At 29.7% G+C, this 22,457-nt stretch overlaps 3 protein-coding genes and 1 pseudogene across 3 annotated transcripts; 3 read left to right on the forward strand and 1 right to left on the reverse strand.

Annotated features, from left to right (window-relative positions):
• Positions 1 to 18: 18 nt before the first annotated feature.
• On the reverse strand, positions 19 to 3,021 carry LOC101503407 (uncharacterized). The gene is made up of 2 exons (XM_004500872.4): positions 2,873 to 3,021; positions 19 to 2,471 (listed from the first exon to the last, which is right to left on the reverse strand). The coding sequence occupies exon 2, from the start codon at positions 2,396 to 2,398 to the stop codon at positions 383 to 385; it is 2,016 nt and encodes a 671-aa protein (XP_004500929.1). The 5' UTR covers positions 2,399 to 2,471; positions 2,873 to 3,021; the 3' UTR covers positions 19 to 382.
• Positions 3,022 to 4,462: 1,441 nt separating this feature from the next.
• On the forward strand, positions 4,463 to 5,480 carry LOC101509085 (GDSL esterase/lipase EXL3-like; annotated as a pseudogene).
• A 1,302-nt stretch (positions 5,481 to 6,782) lies between these two features.
• On the forward strand, positions 6,783 to 9,355 carry LOC101502564 (uncharacterized). Its single transcript, XM_004500869.4, has 6 exons — positions 6,783 to 7,173; positions 7,371 to 7,505; positions 7,598 to 7,673; positions 7,937 to 8,031; positions 8,651 to 8,818; positions 8,950 to 9,355. The coding sequence occupies exons 1-6, from the start codon at positions 6,846 to 6,848 to the stop codon at positions 9,102 to 9,104; spliced, it is 957 nt and encodes a 318-aa protein (XP_004500926.1). The 5' UTR covers positions 6,783 to 6,845; the 3' UTR covers positions 9,105 to 9,355.
• Positions 9,356 to 13,877: 4,522 nt separating this feature from the next.
• LOC101502880 (protein FREE1) lies at positions 13,878 to 19,280 on the forward strand. Its single transcript, XM_004500871.4, has 10 exons — positions 13,878 to 14,965; positions 15,626 to 15,712; positions 15,822 to 15,953; positions 17,084 to 17,215; positions 17,738 to 17,803; positions 17,889 to 17,999; positions 18,274 to 18,363; positions 18,517 to 18,547; positions 18,737 to 18,807; positions 18,904 to 19,280. Exons 1-10 carry the CDS (start codon positions 14,045 to 14,047, stop codon positions 18,979 to 18,981), a joined length of 1,719 nt encoding a protein of 572 aa, XP_004500928.1. The 5' UTR covers positions 13,878 to 14,044; the 3' UTR covers positions 18,982 to 19,280.
• Positions 19,281 to 22,457: the final 3,177 nt, after the last annotated feature.

Genomic DNA, 22,457 nt, shown 5'->3' on the forward strand with positions numbered 1-22,457 from the left:
TTATTTAACATTAAAAGATGAATAAATGCGAATATTTAACATTAAAAGATGAATAAATATGAAGAAGCATGTATAGGAGACAGCTGACAACACAAATATTATGAAGATGCCAAGCTCTCTTTCAAACCAAAAATGGTACATATATCCCGTAATATGATAGAATGTTGGTTTTAAATAATGGTCAAAATACTAAGGTATGAAGTAGAAAATACTTGAGAAAATTGCATAGTCATCAGATTGATGCAACTGCTAAGGATATGAAGGAATTCGAAACCAATCTATATTACTGGCTGTTGCTCTAAAAAAATAAAGACAACTTAAGTTGTAAAATCTAAAAAGCAGTAGGAAAAAATTCACGGATGTGGGCTATGAATGAGAAATATCAAACTGCAGTTTTCTTGTTCCTGAAATTTTCCTTCATCATGGCAAATTTCTTCTTGCATTGATTCACAGTCTTTCCGGGTACAGCTGCAGATACTCGCTCCCATCTCTGATTAGCTTCCTTTGGAAAGGTTTTCAAAGCTTGAACTAGTGCTCTCTCCTGCACTGCAGACCATGCATCTTGTTCGGAAACTCCTTGAGACTCTTCTGAGCTGGTGCTGTTAATTGTTGTTGTTGTTACCGCTGGTGTTGGTATGGGCGTTGCTGTTGGTGGTGGAGGTGTTGTTGTTGTTGTTGAGGCGGCAGCAGTACTATTTTCTGGTGTTGTTGTTGAGGTGGCAGCAGTACTATTTTCAGGTGTTGTTGCTGATATTGAAACCCCTTCCAATTCTTCCCTGGTTGACAGTGGAGATGCAATTGATACAGCAGGTTTCCTTTTCTCAAGAAAAGTGTCAAAAGCTTTGGATGTATCGGGCTTCTGAAGGAGAACGGTTTTTGTTGCTTTCATAATTTCCTCAACAGATCTTTCAGTGCCTATGTATTCTGAAACAACCTCCCATCTCCTTGAAGTTCCCTTGGGAAACTTAACCATCCCTTTCCTCAATAGCTCAATCTCTTCTTTGGTCCAAGGCTTCTCCTTCTTCTCTTTGTAGGCTTCAAGAGAACTACTGTTTCCATTAGCCTTCACAGACCCATTTTGTTGAATACTTTGATTGCTTTTCTCATCAGCATCGTCTTTCTCGCAACTCAGTGCATCTCTTATAGCTTTTGCTTGCTCCAGCACCTCTTTGCCTTCCATTTTCTCACATAAACCCCTCAGCTGTAAAAGATCAAATGACATGCAAAGCTTTTCTACATCGTCTACGGAAATGTCAAGTACACGTTGTGATGAGATAGTTCCCGAGAGATTTCGAAGGCGAGTTCGCTCCTTCCGCAACAGCTTTTTCTCTTTTTCCTTCACCTTCTTCTGTTGCAAAGCAGCTTCAGCAGCTAGTTTATCTTCCTCTGCTTTTCGTCGCTTCTCCTCTTCTGCAATTCTGGCTTCTTCTTCCTCCTGCAACCTCTTTGCCATGTACTTGGCCTCCTTTTTCCTTTTCTTTTCAGCCTTTTCCTCTTCCTTTCTTCTCAATATTCTAGGATCCCTCTTGTAAGCATTATCAACAAGAGTGCGAACACGCGCATACTCTTCTTTCCTAGCTTTTTCCGACAGTTTTGCATTCTGCCTTTCCATCCACCTTCTATGATCCCGAGAATCAGCTTGCTCGAGATCAAACTCGTCGGCATGGGGAAACTCCCTCCAACTCTTAAAGGAGTACCAAAAATTGTAGAAACTGTCAACTTCTTTTATTGGAGTCTTATCATCACCAAGAAACGGAATTGGTTGAGTAACAGACCACCGCCCGTTCCTCAAAAAAGCAGGGCCAAACACCTTGAAGAAGTCTTGTGGAGCACAATCAGTGGGAATTTCATCATCAAACTCGTCAGTAGAATCATAAATCCTCCTCTTTAAAGGATCAACCAACACTTCATACGCCTCCTGGATTGCCTTAAAATGAGTTTCTATCTCCTCCTTTTTGGCCTGTTTTGCAGCTTCAGTTACTTCCAAAAGAACAAGAGAAGCCTGTTTGTCCGGATGAAACCTCAAAGCAGTTTCACGATAGCTTTTTCTTATTTGGTCCTCTGTAGCAAGATACCTAAGATGGCTCAAACCCAATAATGCATAGTGATCCTGCTGCTGCTTATCTCCATCACCGGATTTCTTTTTGCCCTTGCTACTATAAGAATCAGAAGGCAGATAAGTCTGTTCTTTCTCCTCGACCACTTTCTTAATATCAGCTTCTTTGTCCTTTTCCTCCTTAACACCAAGAAGTTTAAGGGCAGCTGAATGAAAAGAATGACCTGCAGGTTCATATTTCAACGCCTTGGTTGGAAGACAATTTGATGATACAAATATAGGTTGTCCATCGACAATCTCTTCAGAGTAAGTAATAAGACGATATTTCATATGTACAGCCATAATAGTGGCTGGACAATATTTTTTAACTTTAATCGAACAACTTTCTCAGATTTAACTTTGTATAGACTCCAACCTGCATCCATTGAAAAATTCAAATAAGAAACTTTCGTGCCAACAATTCATTCAATTAAACCCTTAATTTCTGTATACTCAAAGAAGAGTGTACAACAGAACAAGTACAGATTCTCCAACAAACAAAATTAAATTAAATCGATATATACAGTGAAGTGAAAAAACAGCTAAGAATGCAACAAGAATTGTTCCCAATACAAATGTATATGATAGATAATAATTTCATTATCAGATTAACAGACAACCTAAAACAAATAACTACGGCTACACCCAAATCATACACAAACCTTAGATGATAAAAAGAACTGCAAATTATCCTAATATTTTATATACTATTTGATTTAACAAAATAATTTAATTAACACGAGACATCAGAAAATATTCAAAGGTGGATCGACATACCTGAAATATGACTTCTAAAAGTGATTGTTTAATGCGAAGGCGGATAACTTGGGTTTGTAAAGTGGAGCTAGGTTAAGGTGATGAAGGAAGTGTTTAATTTTAGGGTTCGGAGCGAGTGTTGAGAATAGGTCGTATCTAAGCTGCTGAAGCATGTGATTTTATAGGGTTGGATAAAAGTTGGGAGAATTGGGCCATGGCCCAAATATTGGATTTGTTTTTTTTTTTTTTTATCTTTCTGGATTCTCAATTATATTATTTTTATTTATTTAGATAATACTTATTTATTAGTTTCTACAAAAATTGTAATTAGATTCTCTACGAATTTTGTATTCATTATTTATTTTATAAACACCTTTTTATAGTTTTGCGTTTATTAAGAAAATAGATAGTGTATTAAATATAATGTAGTTGAAATTAGACCTACTATTTAATCAATATTTTATCAGTTTAAAATTTAAAAATCTTACTATAGTTCGATTATTTTTAATTAAACTAAATACATATTTTTATTTTTAAATAATATAGACTTATATATTGAGAGAAAATCCATGGAACAAATCAAATATAAGATGGGATAGATAGATTGAATGAATGTAATGAAGATATAGAAAGTCATATTTTTAAAACGAATAATGTTTTGAAACTTTGATAAAATAATATTAAATAAAACTTTTATTTCAACCCTGTAATTCTAAAGAGAAAAAATAAATATCTTAAGAAATTGAGGATTTGGTTGAGAGGTGACTAAAATTTAATGATTAATTATTTTGATCGTTCGTTAAACTAAATTCTTTCAAATAAGTGGGATTGTACTGTGCAATAATTTTTTAGGTGGTATCTCATTTAAGTAAAGTGTTTCCTTGGTAAACACTTGAATAATATTAAAAACTTTTGTTAATATGAGAAAATCAAATAGAAAGATATATGACAAATTATGCACAAAATTCTATCATAACGGTGCACGGAAGTGTACTCGCACCAAATTAGTATTAACATAAAATACTTATTGAAAAATTGGTTATTAATATAATTAGTTATTAACTGATTTTGTAAAATCAAATCTAATTATATAAAAAAATAATAATAAAAACTGATACAATAAATGATTTTTATATACATGTAGATTAGTTATGGAGATATGTTCTTTATAACCAATTATAGAGAAGACATGATTACAAAAAATATTAGAGAAGGTATTGATAGTATATTTTTTTAGTTCAAATATATTTTCTCCACGATTTTAATAATATCTTATCTCATGAGTATATATGACAAGTGATACGATTTGATAATTTGATTTTAAATTTGTGGGATGATATAATTAATTACAAAATGCCATTGTATAAAATATATTATCCATTAAACGTGTATTGATTATAGAATTATTTAGAATGGATATTTTTTATCGAAAATATGTCTTAATATTTAAATCATATAGATGTTTAACATTAATACATTAATATAGTTAGTTTTATTAAATTATTACCGGTGTTAATATCACTCTTGTGTCTTGTAAAATAAATCATAATGATTTAATATATGATACAAGTGACAGCACTATTACATAATTACTTATTTGGTCTCAGCTGAATATTGGGTATTAAGGAGCTTTTACCAGCTTATTTAGATCCAAATCTCAAACCAACCAACCTTGTTACTGAATACGATCCTTTAACACCTAAAGTTGTGGTATGCATGAAAAAAAAAATAAATAATAATAATAATAATAAATAAACAAATAAATAAATAATCAAACTATAATTGTTATTCTTTGTTTTATAAATAACTTGTGATATGTAATTGTAAAACTATTTATAAATAAGTCAGTGATTTCAATGTCAGATCAAGTAGAGATGTTCAAAGAATACACAGAGAAGCTTAAAGGTATGGTTGGAGAACAGCAGACAAATTACATCTTAGCCAACAACACTCTTTACCTTGTGGTAACTGGAAGTGATGACCTGGCCAACACTTGTTTTACTATTCGCACCAGACAATTATACTATGATGTTCCTGCTTATACTGACCTTATGCTCAACAAAGTCTCTGATTTCATTAAGGTGTTTCATTTTTTCAATAAAAAAATTTAAATATTAATAAAAACTATTATTCTGAAATTAAATATAAACAAAAAATATAAATAAATAAATAAATTTAATATATCTGATATTATTTTTGTTTATATTTTATTTTAGAGAAAATACACGACTACACACGAATTATAGATTGATGTTTTTCTTTGGATGTTAAAAATTTTAATCGAAGTAAACTTTAATTGAAGGAATTATATATCAATTTGGAGCACGCAGAATTGGAGTATTCAGTGTAGCAACCTATTGGGTATTTACCATCATTGAGGACTCTAAGTGGGGGTGTATTTAGAAAGTCCAATAAGAAATACAATGAAGCAGCAAAGTTATTCAATTCCAAACTGTCCAAGGAATTGGACTTCCTCCAAACTTCCCCAACAATAGGATTGTTTATATTGACATTTACACCCCTGCTTGACATCATTGTCAACCCCAAAAAACATGGTACTGTTTTTTTATACAAAAAAAGAAAACATGGTAAACCAGTTATTAGTAAATGTCCATTTGTTACGTATTAAAAAATAATACTTTTCATATTTAATAATTTTAAAATTATTTTGTAAAGATTTTAAAATAAAATATAAGTAGTTTGTTTTGTGTTTATCTATCATATTTAAATTGTTTTGTGTTTATCTATCATAAAGATTTTAAAGTAAAATTTAAGTAGTTTGTTTTAAAATAATATAAATGAATAGTTAGGAGGAAATAAAAAATTGAATGATATCTAAAAAGTCCTGGGTTTAAAATGAATAATTTTTTAAAACTTTAATGAAATAATATTAAATAAATCTTTTATTTCAATCCTTCAATTCTAAATATAAATATATTACAAATTATATTTTGGTCGAGAGATAACTAAACTTTAATAAAAGGGTTATTTATTGATTGGTTTTACTACTAACTTTTTAGATGATATGTCCCGTAAACTTTTAAATAATATTCAAAATGTTTGTTATGTTAATATGAAAAATCAAATAGAAACATACATGACAAATTATCAATTTACATAACTTCATAATTTATATATCATTAAAATACATAAATATAATTATTTCACATTAGTTTTTAGTGAAATTATAACAAATTATATTATAACGGTGTAGTTAAGTGTAATCGCACCAAATCAATATTAAAATGAAATACTTACCAAAAAATCTCAAATTTTACCTCATCCATATTTTTATAAAATTAATGGTTAATTTTTTTGTAGTAGTTTGTGTAACTAAAATTTTATATTATTATTACACATTAGTTATAAATGTGATCATATTAAAAATAATGGATTAAGCTCGTTACAACACAGTAATTTAGGATCACAAAGTTATCACATTACACTTTTTTAAATAATATTAATATTACACCTTTTTAAATAATATTAATTTGAATATAAAATACAAAAAAGAGGATGAAAATACGAAGTTCTTGAATTTTGTCTACATTTTTTCAAATCTAAAAACTAAGTGTAAGATTTTCAATAAAAATTTTCTTTAAATAATAATAATATTTTATACATAAAAAAACCTTTTAAAAAAAATTGAAGTTCACCAATGTTTATTTTCTACCACTGTAAATAATTCATATTGTGAATATCGCATTCGGATCCAAATTATAACATTCAATTTAAGTAACAGCTGAATTATGATTTAAACAACCTTACTTATGTTTTAAAAGATAAAAAAACTTGAACCTAAAAGTTTAGGCAAAGCAAAAAATTTGTTGTTTGAGTAAAAAAAAGTTGTTGATAAAAAACTAATTAAGATTAAAAGATTTTATTTAACAAAATTATTAAGATTAAAAAAGATAAAAACCCTACCAAAACCCTGCTGGAAGCTTCTATCGTCTTGTTTCTCGTTGGTGTTGGTGAGTTTGGTCAGCTAGCAATAATGAGAGGTTTCATTGGAGCGTTATCCCTCGCCAGAGCCTTAAGAGGCAACTCCACCGCCGTTGCCACCTTCCTCCGACCTCCGCTAACAGCTCCCTATGGCGCCATTTGTTGGACTTCTTCTAATCTTGTTGATCGCTCTGGCCTATCAACCGTCCCTGTTTTTCGCAGCGACGATTTAGGGTTTAGGTATTATGGTTCTGCTTCCACTGCTGCGTCTCTATCGCAGAAAGACCTCAAAACGAGAGGATCAGAAGAAAATAGCTTCAAGCCTAAAGAAGTTGTTCTCTTTCAGTACGAGGCTTGTCCATTCTGCAACAAGGTTAAAGGTAGAAGTAATTTATTTAATTTTTTGGGAATTATTTTTCATTAACATGATTAAACGTTTGGATTTTCATTAAAAAGTGAATTAACGTGTTATTCATTTTGAAATTTGAACATTTGTGTTGCATATTTGTTAACTTGATTAGATGAATATTGATTTGAATTTCCTAATTTTTTAGATTGATTTTTTTTCTCTCTCCAGCTTTTCTAGATTATTATGATATTTCGTATAGAGTGGTGGAAGTAAATCCGATGAACAAAAAGGAGATTAAATGGTCTGATTACAAGAAGGTGCCTATTGTTACGGTTGATGGTGAACAATTGGTTGATTCTTCAGGTTTGTATTTTTCTTATTATTACTTCCATTTGTGGTGTATTTTTGTATTGAATGTTGTTTTGAAATGTGGACTCTGCGGTATTTGTTTGCAGACATAATTGATAAATTGGTCAAAAGGATACATCCAGATTATGACCTAAATGCAGATGAAGAGAAGAAGTGGCGTGAGTAGGTTTTACTAATCATTTCTTCTTGTTTATTTGAATTAAATTTGTTTCTTACAACTAGCCACCAGCTATCTTTTTTGGTTAAAATTTACAAATTTAGTTGCACTTGCATCACTGCCAAGGTTTTAAAATACGGACGTTTGCTTGTTTTCCCACAACCATTAGTTCTACTTTCTTTTTTGTAATAGTGGATGCAAGATTAAGTTTATATGGTTTTGGCCTTGATTTTAACATATGAATGCTTTGCTGTGACTTGATATATAGGTGGGTGGATAATCACTTGGTGCATGTTTTGTCGCCAAACATATATCGAACTGTTTCGGAAGCTCTTGAATCGTTTGATTATATAACCACTAAAGGTAAAGTTTTGACTACAAATCTATCTGTTGTGAACTGTAAAGTTTATGTGATATGAAAGCACAGATAATGCCGTATTGTAAATTGTATATTTGTATATCGGAGCTAATAAATGAACTATGGCAGATCTATTGTAGGACCAATCTCATACAATTTTGTATCTTTTTGGAGTATATTTCATATTTCTCAAAAACAGTATAGAATTACTGAAAATATATTTCACTATCTCTACTGATCATTTCCTCTGCCATTTTCCAAATGTGGAGAGTTTATTTTGAAGATCTAATAACTCGTTATGTTGAGTTACTTAATGCAAATTTGTTGATATTATGTATTAAGTGACCCTAAAATATGAAGAATGGGATTGATATTAACCTGCATGTGTCAATGTATGATGTTACTGACCCCCTGATTCATTGATCTGGGTCTGCCTCTCAGTTTAGGTTCTTGCTTTTCATGCCCAGTTTGAAAAGTAAAACTAGTTTGAAGTAATTACTTTTTATCATTCCCCATCACTGTCCGCTGCATTATTTTTCTTTTTCTCCTTTTCTTCTTTTTATCCTGAAGTCTAGCATGTTCTGGAGTGTAAGGAATTTTCAAATTCTTCCTCTCAATATGCAGGAAATTTCAGTTTATATGAGAGGTTAGTGGCAAAGTATGGTGGGGCTGCTGCCATGTATTTCGTGTCGAAGAAATTGAAGCAGAAACACAATATCACTGATGAGCGTGCAGCATTATACGGAGCTGCTGAACAATGGGTTGATGCTTTGAAGGGCCGAAAATTTCTTGGTATGTTCAAATTCAATGAACATAATAGAGATTGAGATATGATACAAAAAATATTAGGGATATATGTGATATATGTTACCCTGAAGAAGACTCATAACTCTGTAAGTGCTTATATTTGTGAATTTTGCCAGGTGATATGGAACCGAATTTAGCAGATCTTGCTGTCTTTGGCGTTCTAAGGCCCATCCGTCACCTAAAGTCAGGTCGAGATATGGTAGAGCACACAAGGATTGGGAAATGGTTTTCTGAGATGGAACACATTGTAGGACAGGCCTCCCGAATATGAGTGAGCGTAAGGAAAATATTTCTAAGTTAGTTCCAACTATGGATAACGAAATTCTATGAGGAAACCATCTATTAAATAAGTTTTGCTTCCACTATGTTTGGTAAGTCTTAATAAGCAAAACATGTTTTGTTCTATTATTTATCTTGTTGTAGTGGTGATCTGTGATCACACACTGTTCTGTAAAATACAGGTATATATAACACAAGTTTAGGTGTATATTCAATAAAAATTTCCCATTTGCAGGACCGAAATTTTTGGCACTTGTTGTCCTGTTGTGAATTGTGAATAGTGTATGTATTTGTAGCCTGGGAGCAGGGAATATGGTTCGCCTAACGAGAGACAACTGCAAAATGATTAACCTGCGACGATCAACTGAAATAACAAACCAACGTGGAGATATTTTTCAACTAGAGTAAGTTAGTGAGCAGCAATCAAGCACAGTGACGCAACGCTACAAAGTGAGTTAGCGTAAAGATACGATTTTAGGATTTTAAGAATTGTTGCGATTTTTTAATTTTAAAAAAGATATTTTGATCATTTTATTTTATTCTTTTTTTGGTCGCGACTCCGTGTCACAAGGAAGATACGCCTCTGCCAACCAATTTCCCACTATCTGATGTCTTAATCCAAGTAATACAAAGGAATACTCGAACACAAATTTAGTTCAGTTTGAATTTAAAATTATGAAAGAAAAAAAAAAATGCATTAAAAGGAGGAACGATGATTGTTTCAAAAATAACTTTCATGAATGGTACAAAGGTTGTTAAATAATAGCATAATAAGTTAAACTCGGATGGTAATGTGTCCTAAGGATCAAAAGAATAAATTTTATCTTTAAAATTAGGTATTTAACTTTTAAATTGTTTTTTTCTCAATAAACAATTTATTTTTGAGGTTAATTTATTAGAATATTTCACTTTCTTTTAGTAACCATAGTGTCCTAAATATATATATAAAAATGTTCTGCTTTTTAACTCCTTCAGGGCGTCGCATCCTCGTCGTACGATCAACTAAGAAAATTTTTTTTGGTTAGTAGGAGATCGAATTCTTATAATGCAGTCATCTACACGTTTTTTTTTTTTTAGTTTTCTATTTATGCAAGGTAGTAAGGTGTTGAATAAAAAAATATAACACGTTATTTTATTTGATATATCTACTTAACTTCGCATTTTTTCTTCTTCAATTTACTGTATTTAATTTAATTTTATTAGTATAATTTTTTTAAAAAATATTTTTATTATTTTTAATTTATTAAATTAACAGTTATCAGGTTAATTTATTTAAATATCATATTTTTTAAGTCACCAAAACACCACATATTGAAATATATATACCAAAATGATATGTTTTTGTCTTTTGAGGAAGTTGCATCCCCACTTTGTGATCACAAAAAATAATTTTGACTCAGTATAAGGTATCCCGATGATGTGACTATGTATAACATTTCAAAAAAAAATTTCTCTTGATTTTAACACTTGAATAATTGTTAATTTAATAAATTAAAAATAATAAAATATTAAAAAAAATCTATAATAAAATTAAATAAAATACATTACATTGAATAAAAAAATGTGGTTTAGTAAATGTGCCAAAATAATTAACATGTGCTGTTATTTTAACAATAACTCATATATAAATTTATATTATTTTAACAACTTTTTCTTACACATAAATTAACAACTTAATTATATTTCGTTGACAACTTAATTATATTTCGTTAACAACTTTCAAACTATTTTTTCTCTGAAACTAATAAATAAAAAATAATTATAATTAAAAAATAGTAAATTATATTAATAATATCAAATAAAATATATCAAATTGAAGAAAAAAATACATCGAATACATCGAAAATATATCAAATTGAATAATTATTTTATTTGATGTTATTAATATAATTTACTATTTTTTAATTATAATTATTTACTATTATTATTTTTATTACTTTTTATTAGATTCGGATAAAAATGAGAGAAAGTTGTTAATAAAATAGAATTAATGTGTTAATTTACATGGAAAACATGAGGGAATTATGAAAATAATATAAATTTATCTGCACAAAATAAGAAGTAGTTGTTAAAATAATAGAAAGAGAAAATAAAATAACATTTTGATATATATTTTTTAGCAGGAAGTATTTTGGTTACTTAAAAAAAATTATCTAATTATTTAATTGTTAATTTTTTTATTTAAATTTTATCATATATTTAAGATGCGACCTTTTAATAAATAAATAAATTTTTTTTAAATTGTCACATGTGATGTAAAAAAAAATTATATTTTAATTTATATTTTTAAAAGTTGGGTATTTTAGTGATTTAAAAAAAAAGTAAAGATATACATATAAAAAGACCGATGAATAAAGCAATCGATGAAACATTAAAGTTATCAAACTTTTTCATTGCATTGCATTTATGTTTTTTTAATGGTAATATAGCTTATAAACGAGTGGTTACGATAGTTTTCAACATGGAACCAATGTATCTTCGTTCAAAAACTTTTTTTTTTTCTTCCTGAAACATCTTAAAACTTATTTGATATATCGCTCGACTCACCAACTAAAATTAATATATGTTGTTTGAAATTTTTATAATACATAGAATATGAATAAATAGCTAAGCAACATTTATGTCCTGTTTTAAATTATTATAAAAAAAGTTATTCACTTAATTATAATTTTAATCTATCTATTTTTATCAATTTGATCATTTTACTATAAAATCTGGCAGTTTTATTATATTATTAATTTTTTTAATTCAATAATTTTGGTTTCTTAATTTTATCAATGTTTGTAATTAGACTCGTCATTTTTAATTGATGTTTATGTAACACAGTTTAATATGATGTAATATTTATTAATTTAATAAATTGTTATCATGTCAGATTATATTAAAATATATAAATTATGATTATATTAAAATATATAAATTATTTTTATAAAATATATTATATTTAAATATTAAAAATTTATATAAAAAAATTTAAAATAACAAAAAAATTACTTCAAAAAACTATATTTTTTTTTTTGCAAAATACTAGTAAAAAAAGCCCGTAAAAATAAATAAATAAATTGGTAAAAAAACTAGAAAAATAATAGACACGTGTAAAAAAATTGTAAAAGGTAGTCAAATTTACTTGCAATATATTAATAAAAAAAATACCAGAAAAATATATTAAAAAAATTCCAGGAAAATACCAAAAAGAATTGTAAAAATAAGAAAATTACTTGCAAAATACCATTAAAAAAACATGAAAAAATAAATAAAAAACTAGAAAATTCCAAAAAATTGTAAAAACTGGTAATTTGTTTTTTGTGAAAAAATACCTATTAGAAAAACAAGGAGAACTAGAAAGAAAGAGAAAAAAAAAGAAAAAAATCAATAAAATACCATATACATGTCAAAATATTATAGAAAAATACAATTAAAATACCATAAAATCTCAAACAATTATATGGATCATAATGTTTCCCAAGTCATAAGGTATACGCTAGTAATTCAAAATAATGTCATAATGTTACCTAAGATATAAAACAAATGTCACAATGTGAAAAACTTAAAAAAAAAAAAATATTACTGTCATTTATAAAACAAGACATATCCTCTAAGCTTAATTATCTAAGACCAAATATCTAACTATCTTGACTCGGTGGTTCTGATATTTGAGGTTGAAGTACTTGTGATCCTTGAGATAATACGATTGGTGTTTGTGATTGTTGAAGTTGAAGTTCTTTTGAACTCTCGTCAACTTGTGATGGCCTATACGAATCAATACTATAAAAAATAAACAAAAATATAGGAAAATTAGCAACATAAAAATACCGTAGCAAAATAAGCAAAACATAAATTACAATATAAAACTGTTACTAGCAAACCTTAAACTACAATTACAAAATAATTGACATACTCACTAAGAACAATATATAGTTACAAACACAAATTATGAAAATCCTAAACAACACTAGATATTCAAACTCATGATCTGCAAAACACGAACATGGTGAATCACTTGCACAACAAACGCAATAAAATCACGAGTTGCAACAGAGCAACAAAAAAATGTAGAAGAATCATGAGTTGAATCGCGAAATATTCAGACCAGAAACATATAAGAATCACAAGTTGACTCATGAAATGAACAAAAAACACAAAAGAATCATAGTCGAATCACGAGTGGAAGAATAGCTCACAAATGATTGCATGAACTCAAGTGAATGGTAGACACAATTAAAAATCGTTCAAAGGTGAATGATGAATGTGAAAGAAGAAATTTATTACAAATAAAAATGTTGATGATGACGAATTCACTAATGACTGAGGAATTAGGTTATTGCGATTTTCCTTTCGATTTTTATATTTTGACTTTGAGTAAATTTTTCTATTTGAAAGAAAACACAAATTTTTGAAAAATAATTATGTATTTAAATTAATTAATAATAAATTTTGTACAACAAATAAATTATATCTGATAGGATATTAATTTATAAATTAATAAACGTGTTAAATCAAAATGTGTCATATTATCACAATAAAAAAAAAGATGAGTTTAATATCAAAAATTGAAAAAGATTAAGAGACAATAATGACTGATTTAGCAATAAAAATACCAAAAATTTAAAAATTACAAAAACAAATATAAAAAGTGCAATTTAATCCTTTTTAGGAAGAATTGTTCCTGATATACAACAAACAAATTTTGTTTTTGTTTTTTGGTTTTATTAAAAAATTAATAATTTTCCCTTTTTTAAAAATTAGAATAAAGAAATCAGGGAGAGTGGAAGAAGTGGATTTGTTTTGGCTGAGTTTGTAAGCAACAAGTCGCAACCCATTGTGAACGACCTCTACGCGTCGCTGTTTCTAGATCATCGTCCCTGTGAAATACACACAGATCAATAATCATCCTCTTGCAGATAAACTCTTCAATTCATCGCGATCAGAGCCATGCATCAAGGAGATTACACCTCCGCTCCATATTATCAATTCCCCCACATGCAAAACCCAATCCCCAATCCTACCCCTCCTCCATCCGATCCACTTCCGAACCACTACGCTTCCGCACCTCCCTTCACTCCCAACAATAATTACGATTATCCTTCTAACTATTCTCCATACCCTCCTCATAATAATAATAATAATAATAATAATAATAATCCTGATCCTGTCCCCTCTTCCTACCCTCCATCCAACCCTAATTTCAATCCTCCCTTCGAATCTAATCCTCCTTATCAACCACCGTCACAACCCTATTATCCACCCTATGATCAACATCAAACGCCTCCAAATTTCGCCCCTCCTCACTCCTCAATTCCACCAAACCCTAACCCCAATCCCAATTCATCGTTATATAATTCGGCTCCGTATATTCATGCCGCCTCTTCTGTTCCTCCGATTCCAACCTACGAAAACCCATACGAGAATCCGGTGAAATCCGATTACGGTGGCGGTGCTTATTTCGATGATAGGTATGGAAGTTTTAATCGTAGCCGTTCTGATTTGGGATCTGAATTATACGGTAAGCGGCACGATGGTGGTTTGTCTAGGTATGAAGGAGGGGGTGGTGGTGGTGGTGGTGATGAAGGTTACGGAGATGGGGTGTATGCTTATGAAGGTGGAAAAGTGGAACCGTATGGGGCACGTGGTACGGCTCCGAAATCTTCTACTTGGTCTTCGTCGCTATCGTTCGATGATTTTGGGAGACCGATTACTTTTTCGTCTCAGAAAGAGTCGTCAGTGCCAAGTAAGATTGTGAAAGCTGTGCCAAAGGCTGATGCGCAAGATGATGTGAAAAGTGGGGTGCAAAAGTTTCGAGTCAAGCTGTTGGCAGAGAGTGGTGGTCAGAGCACAATGGATGTTCTTTCCCAGGTACGAGGAGGAGGATAACAATTAGAGTAATTTGTTATGATTGTGTATTTTATTCTGCTAGGTTAGTTTTCAATTGATCAATTCCAGTTATTTGTTAGATTAGATTAGATACAATAATGCAGTTATCAAACGTTTTTTCATTTAGGTCTATTTGGATAAATAACTTAATCAAGCGCTTACACTATAAACACTTATCAAATAAGTGTTTATTTATAATCTATTTCTATAATAAAAGACAAAATACGTGTTCATATAAACTATACGTTATTTTCATGTGCTTATCTTGGAGAGATTATGAAAATTAGCTGAAATAGCTTATGGACATGTCATAAGCTGTTTTTATAAGCTCTCTTGAAACGTCCCACAAGTACTTATGCAAATAGATAAGTTCAAATAAATCAATCAAACAGACCCTTAGTTTGTTATTGTAATATTGCAATTATTAAACTCATAGTCAGGCAGGCTGTTGCTGTGCTGCTTTTATATAAACAGTTTAAAGCCTTTGTTCGATTATATCACTAGACTGGTTCACTAACTGGTTTTTTCACACACATGATTGCAGACAATATCTGATTATTTTTTTGTTGAAAGTACGTTTACAAATTGTTTGGCATTGTTGCTGATTTGAATAAATATCTTTGTTACTGCCTGTTCTTTCAGGTTGGTTTGGATGGAATTCGCATGCTAGATCTAAATACCAGTCGAACATTGAGAATATATCCTCTTGAGAACATAACTAGATGTGATGTGAGCTTCTTAATTTCTGTCATGTTACTTCATTGTATTGTATCTGCGAGTTTCATTTTCCTATTCAATCTCAAGGTCTTTATATAATGTTTTGTTAATGTAATAACAGAGATTCGATTCATCTACCTTCGCATTTTGGTCGAAGAGCCCTGTTGACATTGAACCAAGACGTATCAGATTGCAGTCTAATAGTTACACTACAAACACACTTTTGGATACCGTGACTGCTGCAATCATACAGGTTTTCAAAGAATTTCATCCTTCTGTTATGACAATAGATAGATAGTTCATATTTTTGATAAATTGGTTAAAGCATGTTTCATTTTAGGAAATTTATTGGAAGACATTGTATTTTTGTATTTTTTGTACGCTGGCCTTGGAAAGGATGTAGGTTTATTTGCTTGTCATGTTTGAGTTGCAACGTGATTGATGAATGTACTAGAACTACATGAAAATACAAGAACAAGCTGAATAATATGAGAAAATGTTAGTCACAACAGGGCCATAATGAGTAAGATAGATTAACAGAAAAAATGGAAATGCAGATAGCTTTGAAAATGTTTGATTATCTCCCTTCATAAACCTTATTCATACCTTCCATACTCTTCACATTATTTTTTCTCTTCTGTAGCCTGATTTTCTCCCTTTCTAAACCTTTCTCGTGCTTTCCATGCCCCTCACATTTCCTCTCTCTTCTCTAACTTAATTCCTTTTCGCACTTGAACCTCTTCATAAAATATTTAAGGGAACCTTTTTGGCCGCGGTGCTCTATATGAAGACTGATTATCAATGGATAATTTGTTATACTTGATGTTACATATCTACCTCATAGTTACTATCTAATTGATCTCATGAAAATGTAATTCATGTTGGGCCTGTGAATCAAGGATGAACTGAGGAATTTTGAGTAGTTGGTGCAACTTATACAAAAATTTGTTGGCATTATATATGCAACATATTGTTTTTAAATCATAATTGTTCTGTAGTTTTTTTTTTCTTCGTATTTTGGAAACATCGAATGATTTTCGACAAACATTTTCTGAATCCATGTTGATGCCTAGGAGTTGGATGCAAGGGTCACTATACAAAATAGTTCATATTCCTTACCGCTTAAAAGTTGCCAAATAGTGTCGCCCACGTCTATGATAATGAATTCATGGTTTTGGCTGTTGATTAAAAAACTAATCATCACTTCAGTGATATAAAATCTATCACTTCTTTCGTCATTATTCTTTGCTAGATCCTAATCCAGTTAAATAGCTTGAAGTATTTTTTATTCTTGGGGCCTTTGCCTACTTATCAAGTTTTCTCGTATTGTTTTCAATGCTGCCAATTGTTTATTATATATGTCTTACTCATTTTTTACTGCAGTTCAAGGAAATGGGTGGAAGCAGGAGGCCTGTTGAATCATTAAAAACAAATGAACAGCCTACCGAAAGAAAGAAAGGCCTTGGTGATTGGATGAATATGATTAAACCTGCCAATGAAGAGAAAGATCATTGGGTAACAATAGATGCAACTTGAGTTTTCTCCCTCCTTTCCGCAACTAAAGGATCCTATGAATTTAGCATTAATGTTTTCTTTCAAACCATTTTCATGTTTACTAGAACACAATTTCTAATTTTCTCATCTTCACGAGGTTGACTGTGATTGTTTTAACATGTATAATGTTAATGTATAATTGGACGGTCCCTAATATGAAACCAGTCCAATGGTGGACTTCCCTATTTTACTCATTTTTAAACAGTAATTTGCCAACTATTGAACACCTCAAAACTATGTTTTTATTGGTTTTCCCTATTGAACCCCTTAAAATAACGTCCATATTAGTTGCAACCATATTATTCAATTTATTTACCGAATGTTAGCCTTCCTCTATTAATTCCTGGAAAATTTCTTAATGCCACTCAGTTTTAATGAAAATTGATTGATCAACTGTATTAACCTACTTTACTTTAACCAGGGTCCTTGTACATTAGTTCTTATCACTATTGGAATCTTTACCAAATTTTTGTGTGTGTGTAGGTCCCAGATGAAGCGGTCTCAAAATGTACAGCATGTGGCACTGATTTTGGGGCTTTTATACGCAAGGTTGATCTCCCTGTTTCCATTCTCATGCTATGTTTTCTCTTTACCGTACCATGTTTCTAATGACAGGATCCGCTGCTTTTACCAGCATCATTGTAGGAACTGTGGTGACATTTTCTGTGACAAATGTACACATGGTAGAATTGCTCTCACCACTGATGAGAATGCTCAGCCAGTACGAGTTTGTGACCGATGCATGGTATGTGTGATATTTATTTTGGGTTTTCCTCTCGGTCACTCTTGAGATAATGGAAAAGTGGATAACTTTTTTGGAATGGGTTTGCTTTTGTGTAATTGCTGAGGTAGTAATGATATAAATTGTGATATCAATTGGGGATATTTTTTCTTCCTGCGACGGGCCTCTCCCACATACCCCATTTCTGTTATTTATTCTTCAATTGATTTAGTGTGTCAATTGTTAAAAGTATTATAGAAGCCATGTTCTTAAGTTTCTTACCTAACCTGCTGTACAGGCAGAAGTGACTCAAAGGTTGTCTAGTGCTAAAGAGTCATCAAATAAACCTCTGTTGCAAAGTCACGAGGATCTTGCCCGGAAACTTCAGGTGAATATTTGTGGCGTGTTGTACTTGTGTCTTGGTTTTTCCTTGCTCATGGAAGGTTTTAAATTTGTTTATATAGTTTCTTGGTTTATCTTACTTTTGTTGTGTAAGCGTGCTTCAAATGCTGATGTGTTTTGTTGGTAACTGTCTTGGCAGGAGGAGCTGGAGCGAAATCGGAAGTCATCAGGTAATGTAATCTGGGTTCAATATTTGGAGTCTGTGTTGTAATATTGCTGAAGATTTTTTATTCATATAATTTCTAAAGATGTGAGTTTCAAGTAATGTGTTGTGTGGGTAATTTAATTCAAATAACTGGATTTTTTTAACATGATTTGAAATTAATTGTTGTGGCTCATTTAAGTGGTTTGATTTGCAGGTTCCAAGTCTGAAGGATCTGGAAGACGGATGAAGGAAGTTGCATGTCCTATTTGCACTGTCCATCTGCAGGTTTCAATATGTTGCTTAATTTCCATGCAGCTACTCTGTATACATCATTATGTCATCTTCACCTTCCTTTTTGTCTTTGTTTTTGAATAATTGCAGGTCCAGGTACCTAGCTCGGGTTCAGAGACCATTGAGTGTGGAGTTTGCCAGCACCCATTTCTTGTGAGTTCTTATTAGAGTTCAGATAACATGGATACAGATGAAGGTGTCTCTACGTTTCAAGTTCTAAATTCAATTATTTTACCAATCTATTAGCTCTTACACATTAATTAATGTATTGGGATTGCCTTATGTTTATTTTTTTTATCTTTGGGCTTGTTTCGTGACTATTCTCTACCTGCATCGTTTTATTTTTCTCCTTTTGTCCTTTGAGCTTGTTGTTTATATGTTTTTTTAACTTTTCATCTTCGTTTATGCTCTTGTATAAAATATACCCAAATGTATAGCTATGTGAAATTCGTTCTGGTTTGAGCCGATATGATATACTGCTAGCGCTAAATATACTGTTTAGGTTGATAATCCTAAAATTGTTGGGTAAGGAAGGCCATGTGGTCTGCAATTATTTCACCATCACTTAAAGCCATGTTTTATATATTGTTAAAACCTAATTTGGCTTTTCAACAGAAAATGTAAATTTGTTTTTAGAAGTATTACATAAGTGTAGATTTTGAAAATTAACCATTGTAGTATACAATCGTATACTACTTTGGAGAAGGAAATTTGATTATAAAGTAGTATGTTTAGTGTACCAATTGCATGTCCTATTTAGTGCCACGACCTTCCAATTGGTTTTTAATAATTGGGCTGATCAAGTTACTTACTCATGCTTCGGTACAGCGCCCCATTTTAATTTCTTCCCCTCACACCTAAATGTTTAAAATGACCCTACTGTTAAAATAATTGTAACTAATCCTCTTCACCATCTCTCTCATGTCAACCATTCTGCCATGACCACCCTACCTACCACTCCCACGTTAATTTGCTGACCAAAACGTAACCCTGCATGTTTGCCCTCATCTTTCTCCTTGGTGCATTTGGGATAATTTTTTCTATCCATTTTTATCTGAAATATGACAACAAACACATGGTGGAGTGAGTCTAGATTGGAATAAGACTCCCTCTTAGATTCTCAACCCATACCTGGAATTTAAAGGAATGAAATATAATCAAAATGGGTATTTGGAAAGTTGACGTGTTAGTGATAATATTGAATTCATATATGAGATAATTTTTCTTTGATAAAAAATTTAAAATATTGATATATATGAAGACAAGTTGTCAATGATAACATTGAACTATGTATACATCAATTTTAATATAACTATCAATACATGAGATTACTTTAACTAATGAAATTCAAAATAATTATTAAATGTGGAATCAGTTATCATTAATAATATTTTTAAAATAATTATCATATATAACACAACTTTCATTGATAAAATTATTAAAATAACTATCATATGAAAAAAAAAATTCACTGATTAACTTTTCTAATAAATATAATATTAAATACATTGTCAGTGATAAGAATGAATTATCACATGTAAGATAAATTTTGTTGACAAAAATTTTAAAATAATTATTATATATAGGATAATGGCACATATAAGATTTAACTATCAATGAAATTGAATTATAATATACGAGACAAATTTTTACTGATAAAATTTTAAAATAATTATCGTACATAGGATAAAATAATTATATTTATATTTAAATTTTATCTGTTTGACTTTAATTTAGATATATAATAAATAAAGAGAAAATTATGCACTCATGTTATAAGTTTTGTCTTTCACTGCTTCTAATTTTTCAAACATATATATAATTTATATAAATTGGTATATTGTTTTAAAATAATTTTAAAAAATAACGTCGGTCTTATATAAATAAATCACACCACCGCATTATGTCGTGGGAACTCAAATAGTTTAGCGGTAGATTTTTAAAATTATAAATAAGGCAACAAAATATGCATACCTTGAAGGGTGGCGCTATAAATAAGCATTACCTAATTGATATGATGCTTAAAAGCCAAAACAATCTCCACTTGATCCAACATTAATTTTCTCTTTTGGATTCTGCAGAATTCTAAAGACATACACGTGTTTTGATATCTTGATCCTATGGCCCACATCGCTTTTGTGGCCCCCAAAAAAATTGATCATCCATCCCTAACAACTGGTTGAACCTACGAGGATATAGTTGGCCGAAAGGATAGCAAACCAAAAGAGATAAATAGAAGAAAGAAAATTATGCACTTTTTATTTTGTAAAGTTATTTTGTATTTATATTTTTAAAATAAATATTTATTTTATTTGGATGAATGATTTTTAAAGTAAATAAATATTAAAGACAAAATATTAAATAACGAAGATATATTAAATAATAAAAAACAATTTTTAATATTTTTTATTTATAAAATTATAGACAGTTATTCACTTTAAAAATATTTTATCTTTTCAATATTATAAATAAAATTGATACAATTTTAAAAAAAATTAATAAAATAAATCGATCTAATAATCAGGAAAACATAATAGAAACTAAGAGAAATATAAATGTATTAAACTATTTTATTGTTCAAACTGCTAAATTTTTTAAAGTAATAGTTAAATGACTAATATATTTAATATTTTTATAATGTATTTTTAAGTTTAATTAAACAAAAAGTTCCTACATATAAAAATAATTTTAATTTTAATATACGTAAAAAGATTTGTTTTCAATTTGATATTATAATTTTAAATTATTTTTAATTTGATATTTCATTAATTTGTTTTTTGAAGTGTATATAGTTTGATAATTAGATGATATGACGTGTATGACAAGACTAATTTACTGGTGAGGAATTTTATTTATTCTGAATTTTGTTGTTGTTGTTGTTTATATATTGTATTTTATTGTGAACAACTATATTATTTTAATTTATTTTTGAATGTTTATAATATTTATGTTAAATTTATCTAAATTTCACTGTTGATATTTATATTATGTTTTAAACTATGACTTTTTAAAAATTGTATTGCTAAGATAAATTTGTAAAAAAAAAAATGTCTAACTAAAATTGATAGATATTTTTTGAGTTATCTATAATTACCGAGTTGATTTAAGTTTTAATTTATATATTTTTTAAATATAATTATTAGAAGATTAATTTTTCAGAACAAATTAATGATCAAAATTATTTCATATGGAAAGTTTATTTTAGACTTTGTTCCAGAGTTTGTAGGGACAGAAAAAAAGAACTTGAGAAAAAAATTAAAGATATTTTTTTATATTTTTTAAAATAGTGATTTTATAGATAAATTATCATAATAATATAAAAATGATTTGAAGAATTCGTCTATCTTTGGCCAATATAAATTTTGTATTTCTCCAAATTAGGAAGATTTTATTTTATAAACAAAAAACAAATCCTTTCAAACTCTCTCCTCTTAAAGCTCCTCAGTTTTTTCAATTCCTCGGTCAAAACTCGCAAATAAAATATTTTATTGAAAAAAAACATCTGAAAGTACAACTGAAAAGGTATTTCAATTATTAAAATAGACTCCCTTGACAACTGATTTCTGTCTTTAATTATAAACACAGTTTAGGAGAAAAAATTGTCTCTAAATATAAATTGAAATTGTTTCATGCATTTATTTTCA

This window comes from Cicer arietinum, chromosome 5 (assembly GCF_000331145.2).
Source record: "Cicer arietinum cultivar CDC Frontier isolate Library 1 chromosome 5, Cicar.CDCFrontier_v2.0, whole genome shotgun sequence".
NCBI classification, from domain to species: Eukaryota; Viridiplantae; Streptophyta; class Magnoliopsida; order Fabales; family Fabaceae; genus Cicer; species Cicer arietinum.